The sequence below is a fragment of the Camelus bactrianus genome, chromosome 17 (assembly GCF_048773025.1).
Source record: "Camelus bactrianus isolate YW-2024 breed Bactrian camel chromosome 17, ASM4877302v1, whole genome shotgun sequence".
NCBI classification, from domain to species: Eukaryota; Metazoa; Chordata; class Mammalia; order Artiodactyla; family Camelidae; genus Camelus; species Camelus bactrianus.
In genome coordinates, this window is record NC_133555.1 from 45161376 (window position 1) to 45173461 (window position 12086).

Below are 12086 nucleotides of genomic sequence, written 5' to 3' on the forward strand. Positions count from 1 at the left end.
TTGATATTCAGGAGGGCTGATGACGAGATCAGCTAGCAGACGTTCAGTGCTTGCCATGTAGCTAAGAGCCTCGTATGGGGCATCTTGCTTATTCCTCCCAGGAGCCCTGTGAACTAGCTACTATAGTTTTTCTTTTATAGATGGGGAAGCTTGTGTAAATTGTCCAAAGACACAAAGCTTTTTTTTTTTTTTAATGATTATTTTCCCAAAATACATACCATAAAAGTATACCCAGGTGTCCCTCCAAGTCTAAAACCCAAAGACACAAACTTTTAAAGTAGTAAGAGCTACATGAGGCATGGAAGGGTATATCTCAAGCAGTAGAGTGCATGCTTAGCATGCACGAGGTCCTAGGTTCAATCCCCAGTACTTCCTCTAAAAACAAACCAACAAACAAACCTAATATCCCCCCCAAAAGAAGCTACATGAACCCAGTTCTGTTTGATGCTAGAGCCTGTGCCTTTAATTACTGTTTCATGCTATAGAAAAAGGTCTTGAGACGGTTTGAGCCCCTGTCCTATTTTCACAAGTACCACTGTGCTTTAGAGTATCACCTGAAATGTGACACGGCTAGAAATAAGTGACCCCTTCGGGCTTTTCATGATTCTTCGTAAGAGTAAAGTAATTTTTAACCCTATTACTGTTCTTCAACAAAAGTGAGACTAATAGCCAACATTTATTAAATGCCTATTATTTGATTCCAAATTTCATATAAAGTGCTTTTTGCACTGTATGTCATGTAGTCTTCCTATAAAAGTAGGTACTTGTTATCTCAATTTTAAACTGGGGTTTGGAGAGCCTAACCTTACAGCTGAGTAGGGGAGGAGCAGGCTTTGACCCAGACCTGACTTCTGGACCTGTTCTCGTAACTGCCTCAGTCTTTGTTGTAAATGTCTGTCATCACATTGCATCACTACTCTAGTAGTGTTAGCCATGACTTAGCTCCAGAATCAAAGGAATAGTGATGTTTGTTGTCTGGTACACGTGCCCTGCAACCCCATAGACAGTTTCTTGCAGGGAACATTTGGTCTTTGAGCACAAGTTCATCCTTAAACTTTCTGTAGAATAAGAGGTTTCTCCAAACTTCCTGTTAAGCCAAGAAGACTGCTTTTTGAAATCCTTTTGATATAACCTATGCACATTCCCATATACTTTAAATCATTTACATTTAAATCATCTAATCATTTACAATGCTATGTAAATGCTATGTAAAAAATTGCCAGTGCACAGTAAATTCAAATTTTGCTTTTTGGAACTTCTGGCATTTTTTTTCCCCAACTGCAGTTGGTTGAATCCACAAATGCCAGACCCATAGGTACAGAGGGCCAACTGTATATCAAAGTTCTACTGTGTAATTTAGGGAAATATCAGTCTTAGAATTAATTACTTCACATTCCTCAATAATTTATTGCAGTCTTTGTAATGGCAAAGAAAGTTAAGTTTTAATACAGGTAGAATTCCATTTTAATGTGTTATATGGAATCACAGAATGGTTGTGAAACTTGATTAAAATTTAAAAGCCTATTGCTTCAGCCTGAAGAAATTGGGCATACAGATAGTCACTAGCTCTAAAATGCAGTGTTGACTTTTTTTCTTTTGGTATCAGATGTGGTATCAGGGTTCTAGTAAAGCTATTAAAGCCTGTGTTCACTGTTATGTATGACAAAGTGTATTTTTGTTGTTCATTACTTTGAAAAAATCTATTTTTTTTTATTATGGGAATAAAACCTGAATATAATAGGAAAACTAGAAAATATACTTCCTAGCCACATGGCCTTGGGCAGAATAATTAAGCTTTTTGTGCTGGTTTGCTTATTTATAAAATGAAACTGATAATGTGATCTGTGTCCTTGAGGTGTGGGGAGGGTTAAATGAGGTGTTCTCTGTAAAGGATTTAATGGAGCAGGCCTACCACTTAGTTATTAGTTAGCTATTGTTTGTTAATGTTTAAATTTAGTTTGTACAAAATGGAATCAGGCTTATGTATATGTACCTCATAACATTTTCATAGGAAAGGTCATTTTGAGTTTCGCCCAGTCCCTTTGTAGCCTCTTGATACGTGAGGCTAGAAAGTGGGGCTCCGACTCAGATGCCACGTTGGCTGTTAAAAAGCACTGAAGATGTCTTCATAGTAGCAAGGAAGAGACTCACCTTGCCTTGTGCAAGGCACTTAATAAAGTCCCAAGAAAATGTTTTATTTAACAGAACTTTATTATGAATGAAATGATTTGTAGTATGTGAAAGTAATTGAAATGCACAATCCTGTTGAAAATTTGGGAAATTTTAAAGTAATGTTGGCCTGTTTATTCATATAGATTCTTTCACTGTGTTATTAGAATATAATCCCTGGTGAGTGTTTTATAGGTCCACTCGGCTGTTGAAGAAATGGACGGATTAGATGATGTTGAGAACAGCATGCTGTATTACAACCAGGCAGTCATTCTCTATCATCTGCGGCAGTACACAGAAGCCATATCAGTCGGTGAAAAACTTTATCAGTTCATAGAACCTTTCGGTATGTTAATCCGTCAAGTCAGAAATGTGCCTGTCTTCTCATACTTGCTGAGGTCCCTGCTACTTTTACCTAGACCATCTAAATCAGAACTGTGTGTGTGTTTAAAGAGAGAAAGAAAGCTTTGTCACATTTTCTTAATAATAGTTCAAAAAAATTAAAACTATATTACTTTTAGATGAATCCAGGCTTGCTTTCAATATCCTGTGCCCCATTCCCGCCACCCCAGTTTTGGAAGATAACTGTTAGAAATGCTGTTTCTAATTGGAAAGACTTACTGATTTCTTTTTTTTGTTCCCCTTGCTGTTTAAATCCTGCCTTACTGTACCTGATCCCTCCTTACTTGAGTAGGCATGAAGGAAGGAGTGTTTTGGAATGTTAGGGAACAGGGTAGTATTTTATTTTGTGTATTGCCTAATTGAAATTTTTGTGGGTAATCATAGAGTAGATAGTATAGAGCTATGTTAGCTTTTTTGTTGTCTTAACTACTTTATAATTACAAGCCTGGAGTAAGAGTAGTAAGAAAAGTAAGGGCAAAGAAGAAAGAGGGAGCAAAAGAGCAGCAAAGCTGGACCCAGAAATGTCTAGAGAGGAAATATTTCCATCCCACAGGCTGTCAGATTTCAACTTTTTCTCCATGGCTATTTTCTTTTAAATTCAAAACACTAGTGCCAATTCCTGACTTATAAGACCCTGATTGCTGTTATGGTCACCAAGGGGAGGTAGGGGAGTGTGATGGCCGCTCTGGGAAAGTTCCAGGGTCCCTCTTGCTGACAGCTGACTGGACACCTCTTCAGGGAGCCCTCCTTCCCCTCCGCCCTGGGGACACGGCTGACAGACTGGGCAGGAGTGTCCCGTCAGGGGTGGAAGATTATGTAACTAGTGACCTGTTCCTTTCTCCTGTAAAGCTGGAAATCAGAATTACACTTCTAGGATGGCACAGATGTGTCTTTTCTATAAAACTGGTTTTTAGAATTTCCAGAGCAGTTGATGAAATCCTGTTAATCTGTACCATGGCTGAGCAGAATATGGCAACCAGCGAGTCAGTGTTCAGAGCCGTTTTTCTTCTTCTTTGAAACTCTTTTTTTTTTTGTTAACTTTATTACTTGGTTCTTCATACAGCGTATATTTATCGAGCATGTGCTATGGACTGACACTGTTCCGGGATCTGAAGATAATACAGTGAATGAAATAGAGAAAGGCTTTCTTCTCATTAAGCTTATATTCTGATGGGAGGGAGAGCGGTACAATAAATGCGTATGTGAGGCAGTTAAATGCTGCAATGAAAAGCTGAAATTGGGTAAGAGGGTTGACTGGGGATGTTATTTTTAGATAAGGTAATTGAGGAAGGCCTGGGATAAGACAGTATTTGAAAAGAGACTTGAATGAAGGGAAGAGGTGAGTCCTGCAGTGTGGGGGGTGGGAAGCCTCCCAGCCAGAGGTAACAGTACGTGCAGAGGCCCGGAGGTGAGCAGGGTCGGGGAGGAGCAGCAGGCATGCCCCTGTGACTGGAGCTGGGTTGGGGGAGCAGGCAGCACGCTGTGGCCTCGGTGAGGACTCACTGTGAAGTGTGGTGCGAGACCCTTGGAGATGTGTGGCCTTTTGCACACCGGCTGCACTGATGTTAGTTCTAAGTGGATTCTACTCCAAGAATGAGGTCAGGAAGACTTGTTAGGAGGCTCCTAAGGGGTTTTGCAATGTTCGGTTCTTGACTATGGCAGCCTTCTTTTAGACCCTCTGTTTATCTTTTTTATTGAAAGAAGAGAAAATAGTGTATGTCATATGCCAGGTTACCCCTCCTCTCTTCAGTAGGCTCCTCATCCTTTGAAGTCCTTGTCTTTATTTCTTCCTCTTGGCTATTTCAGTTTTCTGGTATCCTCCAGTCCACACCTGGTTTCTTTTGTCTCTGTAATCAGCCTGTGTTACTTCCTCATCTCTGTGCCTGGAGAGGAAGTCTGTTTTCCAGACTCATAGACCATCTTAGAGTTAGAAGGAACTTCAAGAGGTCACCTGGGGTCCCCTCTCTTCAGGCATGTAAAGTATTCTCCCCATCTTACAGGTCAGCCAGCTGAGATCAAAGTAGTTCAGTGATGTGCAGAGGCTGCATGTCTGTTAAGTAGCCAAGCAGGTACTGGAATTGAGATTTTCTTCCACCTTAAGTAATACTCTTCATTTCATGTACTGGTATTTGGTAGGTATTTTGCCAAAGGAAGTTCAGTCACTAGAATCCCTGATAAGAGAGGCCTTGAGATGCTTCATAGAGTCACATTGTTGACACTGCAACTTGCCTCCATCCATGGCTCTCAGTAATGAACATTCCTATAAGTAAAGACTTGGACTTTGCTTTTTAAAGCTTTTTGTTGGGGGAGTGACCTGAGATGTCTGCTTCACTTTGGATTGTGACTTTTCTTTTCCTGTTTTTTTTTTCACCCTAGAAGAAAAATTTGCCCAAGCAGTGTGTTTTTTGCTGGTAGACCTGTATATATTAACCTACCAAGCTGAGAAAGCTCTGCATCTTCTTGCTGTTCTAGAAAAAATGATTTCCCAGGGCAACAATAACAAAAACGGAAAGAATGAGGTGAGTGTTCTCAGGTGATCAGGCTAAAATTTAAAGTTTGATTAACATTTGTGGTTATTAAGTATTATTTTAACAGCTTTACTGAAACATAATTCACATACACTGAATTTATTGTTTGTAAGGTTAGAATTCAGTGGTTTTTAGTTTACTCACAGAGTTGTACAACCATCACCACTGTCTAAATTCCAGAACATTTTCATCCCTCCAGAAAGAACCCCTGTACCTGTGAGCAGTCACTCTGCCCCTCCTTCCCTCGGCCCTGGGCAGCCACTCATCTGCCTGTCTTGGTGGATTTACCTGTTGTTGACACTTCACACAAATGGAATCGTACACTGTGTGATCTTTTGTGATTGGCCTCTTTCACGTAGCGTGTTATTTTCAAATTTTACTGTGTTGTAACCTGTGGCATTCCTTTTTCTTGTATTTCAGTGCTTTTCATGGCCACATATTATTCCATTATGTGGGTAGGCCAACTTTTTTTATCCATTCATCAGCCGATGAAAGTTGGGTTGTTTTCCTCTTCTGTCTATTATTAATAATGCTGCTATGAACATTTATATTCAAATTTTTGTGGGGGCATATGGTTTCAGTTCTCCTGGGTATCTATATAAGAATGGAATTGCTAGATCATACGGTAACTTTGTTTAACTTTAGGAGGGACCATCAGAGTAGTTTCCGAGGCAGCTACACTATTTTATATTCCTGTCAGCAACTTTTGAGGGTTCCAGTTTCTCCACGTTCTCGCTGTCCCTTGTCTGTCTTTTTAAGAATTTTGACCGTCCTAATGGGTGTAAAGTGGTTTCTCAAAATAGTTTTGATTTCCCTAAGGCTAGGGATACATGCTGAAACCTTTTCATGTGTGGGGTACTAATTTTACAGAATGTAAAGACTAGAATTAAGATAACAAAATTCCATAATCTGGTTAAACAGAGTAGCTTTCACTAGACAAAATTTCATCATTAAAGCTCTTCAGAAAGAGCACACATTTATGACAGTTAAGCTTCACCATGTTCCGGTGAGAGACTGGGTGCACGTTAAGAATACGTCTTGGTTGTCATGTTTTTTTTTCATTTTGCTTGTGCTTCCGACTGCCCGGGCATGATCCTTTCTTCCTGTTCCTCCTCCTTTGTTAAAAAAAACAGTATTTGCAGAAAACAGGTTGTCAGTACCTTTCTTTCTACCTGTATAAACCCTTGAGGTTTAAAAATAAACATCAAAAAAAAAAAAAAAATCTAGCAGTACTTAAAAAAAAAGTGTGTATATAAGAAAGATCAGTTAAATAATCTTGGCATTGTTCCCAAATACTGTGTAGTAAAATATTTCACTTTCATATTCAATACTTGTAACAGTTTATGAAATATAACTCGTTTCAACAGATGCTTGTGTGCTCTCCTGGGTACTAAGGTGACAAAAATAAAAACATTGCAGTTCTTGCTTTTCAAGAAACTCAGGTCTGTGGGGAGAGAAAGATGGAACAACATCTATTCATGAACAGGGAGGAAGGACATTAGGGAATGTTTCAGAGTAGTTGGGATGTTTGTTTTGAGCCTCGAAAGATGTGATAGCTGAACAAGTTGGGAGAGGAAGGGTGGAGCAGGATGGCCATCCTGGCAGGGAAGGTAATACAGAGAGCGTGAGAGTGCTGTGTTGGGGGAATTTCTGGTAATCTGACGTGGGGAGTGCCTGAGAATGTCGTGAAGCTCATCGGGGGATGCGACGGGCTACTCAGGGATGGGGGATGCAACAGGTGACTCAGGGATAGGTCCTGTCATGGAGGACTTGGAATGCTTTACCAGGAGCTTAGCGTATGATGTTGGTAGTGTTTATACCAGAGTAAGTTTTTAGAGAGGGAAAGACTTAATCTGTTTTGGGTTTCAGAAAGATCATCTGAGTTTTACCCAAGTAATATCCATGCTTTTTATATATGTGTGTATATATATATATACATATATATAATTTTTTTTTGTGGGGGGTAATTGGTGAAGGTGCTGGAGATTGAACCTAGGACCTCATGCATGCTAGGCACGCACTCTGCCACTGAGCTATACCTCCCCTCATCTATGCTTTTTAAACCCAGCCCTTTTTATACACTCAACTGTGAGCTGCTTTAAGTAGAGTTTCCTGCACCCACTCCAGACTGTTACAACTGAATGTCTGCAGCTTGGAATTTGGAATTTTGAAAATGTTCTCTGGGTGATTCAGATTAATTCTCTTGAAACTTAGTGATTTCAATTATGGTCAAAAATATTTAATTTTAGTTAACTTTGTTTCACTACCCTACAGACTGGTAATAACACCAACAAAGAAGGATCTAATCATAAAGCCGAAAGTGGAGCTCTAATAGAAGCTGCAAAGTCAAAGATACATCAGGTAGTGTAAATTTAAAAGAAGCTACATGTCGCATGTATTTCCTTGTAGTTATGGATGATGAAGGATGTGATAGGTCATGGAAAGCCATAAATAATTCAAGGCAGGTGTGTTTATTTGTCTTTGAAGTATTACAGTTTAGAAGCACATTTATCCTTCTAAATATATTTTGCTAAAGATGATAATGCAATGTCATTTCTTTTAATTCTCTCTGAAAAATTGAGAGAAATGACCTGAGAACCTACTGGAGGATAAAATCAGTTTGTAGAATTTTAAAATTCATTGTTAGTTAGCCATATGCAGATAAGGATTGGTAGAATTTTTGCTTGGAACTGAAGTATAAATTTCACTCTACTGTGTTTCAGTTTTTAAAAGTATGTTCCAAGAGTACAGTAAATATAAGCTATTTAAGATAATTTTAAACATGCTTTTCCAAGTAACTAGTATAACTGTGTTGTAAACAGATTGGGTTTAATTTTCTTAACTTTAGAAAGTAAAACTACTCCAGCGTGTGTAAGTGCACCACAGTTCTTACACAATAGCATTTTTCCTTCCGACAGTATAAAGTAAGAGCTTATATCCAAATGAAGTCCCTGAAGGCTTGCAAAAGGGAAATCAAGTCGGTCATGAACACAGCTGGAAATGTAAGTTTCTTCTTGACTTTTTTTTTTCTTCAATTAGTGGCTTTTATGTCCTAAAATTTTCTTGTTTGGTTAATAGGTATTTGCTAGTCTTAAATAATTTATCATACTCGATTATAGTGTATGTACACTACCAGCTGTAAACCTTTATATTGAGTTGTGCAGTAGTTCTCACTCTGTGTCTGCCATTTAATGCAATACTTTACTCAAAGTTATAACAAGCATCTCCCCTTGGTACGTAGCCTTCAAAACACCATTTTAAATGGCTGTCTAGTATTCAGTGAGTGGTTTGTCACAGTTCACTTAAACATTTACTGTTATTAGACACTTTAGGACTTTTCTAGATTATACTCAAAACAATTATTAACAATAAGCAGTCTAGTTGTAGTCCTAACTTGCCCCTTCCAAATGATCTTTGGCCCGATGGTACCTTCAGTTTGATTGATACTAGAGTGGTATTTCAGATATAATTACTCCTTCCTTTTCCTCCACTGATAAATGATTTTTGAGACAGTAGAGGGAAGAGACAGATACTTTGAGGAAACCTGTTAATTAAAGAGTGTGAAACCCTGAAGAGATCCAGTTTATAGTAGGTACAGCTTAAGAACGTGACTCCAGAAACCTCAGACAGGTTCCAGATGAGCCACTGGGTCAGTAGTGCTTAGGTGATGTTGTAGAACAACTGTTGTCTAGACCTGAAGGGGTAGGGTAGACTTCAGGCTAAGGGGGAAGGGCTTAACTAGCCAACCAGCCGTTAACACACCTTTTTTGGGAGAAAATACATGATCCCCTGTCTCAGAGGATGCCACAGCCGTAGGGAAGAGACAGATAGGAAAATAAGTAATTGTTCGTCACACCCAAATCAGGGAAAACTCCAGGAGGAAACACTGCCTCCTGGAATCAGCTTTGAATGCCTTGTTCCCTTGGTGACCAGGGGGCAGAGCAGAGCATGAGGGAGGGTTTGGAAGGAAAACCTGTAGCTAAGCTCAAGTGAATGAATAACGAGGCAAGGATCCCAGGTGTCCTCCAGGATCTCCAGATCTCTGCATGCTTTTTGCATTCTAAACTTAGTTGCTATGAAGGAGACCCTCACCACAAGGATTCTTAGGAGAAGCAAAATGTGGTCTGCGATCCAAAACATGATTTTTTCTAATGGCAATATTAGCCCTTGAAAACAAGACATTCTGATTGGAAATTTTTCCATTCATAGAATGACACCTTTTTTCCTTACTTGGCAAAGCATTTGATTATTTCTACCTCTCTGGGTTCTAATGAAGGTGTATTTGTATCCAAAAAAATAAGAGAGATCACTGTTCTCTCTAATAACCATTAAAATGAAGGACCTGGTTTGTGCTGTTGAGTTGGTTTTCAGTTGATACAGTGATAGATAGAGACAGTCAGTTGATACTTTGCAGACTGTATTCTTATACGTATATGTTGTGTGTATTTTTTTAGGTAGACCTTTAATAATCAGTTTATAAAGTGCTCTCCGCCAGGTTTCAGTTTTTATGATTGTGAGAGCAGTGGGAAACTCAGAGACTCTAGTCTTTCGTGCCCATGACTTAAGTGATTCATTTATGCTTATACAACAGCACGATTATGATCTGAAAACAAATTGTAAGTAACTTGTATTTTCTTTACAGTCTGCACCTTCTCTGTTTCTCAAAAGTAACTTTGAGTACTTAAGAGGCAATTATCGAAAAGCTGTGAAGCTATTGAATAGTTCAAACATTGCTGAGCATCCGGGATTCATGAAAACAGGTAAAAGAAAGATGGGAAGTTTTGCTATTTTTTCTTCCTGACTCTTCTATGCCTTGATGCTTGTTTTTTTGTTTTTACTAGGCTGCTTTTCAGAATAATTTTTGCTAATTTTTTAAATGAAAATGTTTTATTATTTCTGCTGCAGGAAATCCCTGGAATTTTATTTTATTATTACTTGTTTCCATTTTAGTAGAAGCCTCATTCTTCTTTTTACTTTTCTTTCACCTCAAATGTTCCCTCTATCATTTTGGTTTTAATACCAGCTTAGAAATTATATCCAGAGCATAAAGTCTTTGGGCTTTTGCTTTGTGAAATGACTCCCTTTAAGGAAATGAGATGATACTGTTTTTACTTTTCCCTTCTCTCTCATAAAAGCAGTGAATAATACAATATTTTTAGGCCATTAACTGTATCAAAAATATTTTTATAAGCTTAGGAAGCTAATTGCTGTTATCTCTTCTTGCCTCTATTTAGAAAGCTTTACCAAACTGATTAATGTTAATAATAAAATGAAAGATAAAGTTTGAGGCTGTCGTTTAAGTTCGTATCATTTCTGTTTTATGGGGAGAAAGGAGAAAAATCAGTGTATTCAAGAAATGAGGTTAAACTATTGAAAATGTTTTGTACCAAGTTCAAAATGCAAAGGATGAATATGGTGTTTGTTTTGTTTTAGATTCTGCTCAGATCAGTGCACAGAACACCCATGCAAACATAATCAGACTTTCCTCCACTTACCCTTCAGTTCAGTGGAGTCATAGAGGACTGAGAAAGGCAGTTTCTGAGAACTGAGGCTGCAGTTCTCTTGGGTACTCTGTTGTGAGTACCCATTTCTTTCTTTTCTTTTTTTTTCTTTTTTTTAATCTTTTCTTTGGGCAGGGAGGTAATTAAGTTTATTTATTTATCTTTAGAGGAGATACTGGGGATTGAACCCAGGACCACATGCATGCTAAGCATGCGCCCTGCCACTTGAGCTATACCCTCCCCACAGAGTACCCATTTCCAATTCTGCTGAATTTTTATTTTTCATGTTTTTATTGTCATGATTTCCCCTCAGACCTTCTAACACCCAAACTGGAATGATCTCAGACTAAAAAAATAATATACTTGGCAGAAATTTTGCTTAGGATTGACACTAGTCCAGATTTCAGAATTGGTACTGAAATTGATACTTCAGTCTGTAAAACGGAGCAGGGCATATAGTTGACTAGTCGACAGTTGTGATAATCTAATAGGAAAGATGTTTTACATAGTTGTGTACTTTTATGTATTGATTATTTTCATAGTTAATTTTTAAAATCTTCAGCTTGTTTCCCATTTATCATATTTAGTGTTTGCTGCTGAAAAAATAGGCTTATTAGGGAAGATTTGGGAATGGAATTTTTCTTAAACTGTTCACAGTGCTGCTTCCCAGGAACAGCCTCCTTTGAACATATTAGTGTATTTCCCACTCTTTTTCTTAAATATTATGGCTTAATTTTAAAATATATCAGAAGCCAACCTTTAGTTTTTAGCATTAATAAGCATTGAGTGAATATTCTGATTATTAATTTTATCAATCTAGTCAAGTGTTTCATGTCATTGAGGAAAAGATAGACTGTCTGTAAATTGTTTTGGAATATTTGGGAAACCATTTAGAAAAAGAAAACTGGATTGGTTTCATTACACCAGAATAAAACCCAAAGAGATGAAGGATTAAAATGTAAAAATAAAATCATAAAAGCAGCAAAAGAAAACTTGGATGAATATTTTATTTGTGTGGTGGGGAAGCCTTGATTAAACATTATGCAAAATCTAAGAACTATACGGTTTAGAAAAGGTTACTAAATTTGACCACATAAATAAGTAAAACTTTTTATAATTAAAGTCGTAAGCATGCACATACACACACTGAACTAAGTCACAAGACAGATGACAAACTGGCAGTGGAGGGGGATATTTGAAACACGTGACAGCAGGCTTCTGTAACATACACACTAGCAGGTAACCAATAGGAAAAACATCTGTAACCAGATTTTTTAAATGAGTGTGAAGAGCAGTGTACAGGATAATACAAATGCCCAACCAACATGGGAAGATAAATGCTCAACCATAGTGTTTTGACTGTTTCCAAAACACGTGCATCATTCCTTCCAGTTTCTACATAGTATTTTGTTGTGTGGATGCAGTACACACATACTATATAATTGAGAATATTTCTTGTCCTTAACATTTTTGTATCATTTGCTTA

At 38.0% G+C, this 12086-nt stretch overlaps 1 protein-coding gene across 4 annotated transcripts in view; it reads left to right on the top strand.

Annotated features, from left to right (window-relative positions):
• CNOT10 (CCR4-NOT transcription complex subunit 10) overlaps nt 1-12086 on the top strand; it is a 53982-nt gene that overhangs the window by 12989 nt on the left and 28907 nt on the right. For all 4 annotated transcript variants that reach the window (XR_006726654.2, XR_006726655.2, XM_010959657.3 and 1 more), the window contains exons 4-8: nt 2365-2515; nt 4948-5090; nt 7374-7460; nt 8018-8101; nt 9742-9859. Coding sequence is in view for 2 of the 4 variants with exons in the window: in XM_010959657.3 (XP_010957959.1) it covers nt 2365-2515; nt 4948-5090; nt 7374-7460; nt 8018-8101; nt 9742-9859 (583 nt within the window). In the remaining 2 variants the exon portion in view is untranslated. The remainder of the gene's footprint in view (nt 1-2364; nt 2516-4947; nt 5091-7373; nt 7461-8017; nt 8102-9741; nt 9860-12086) is intronic.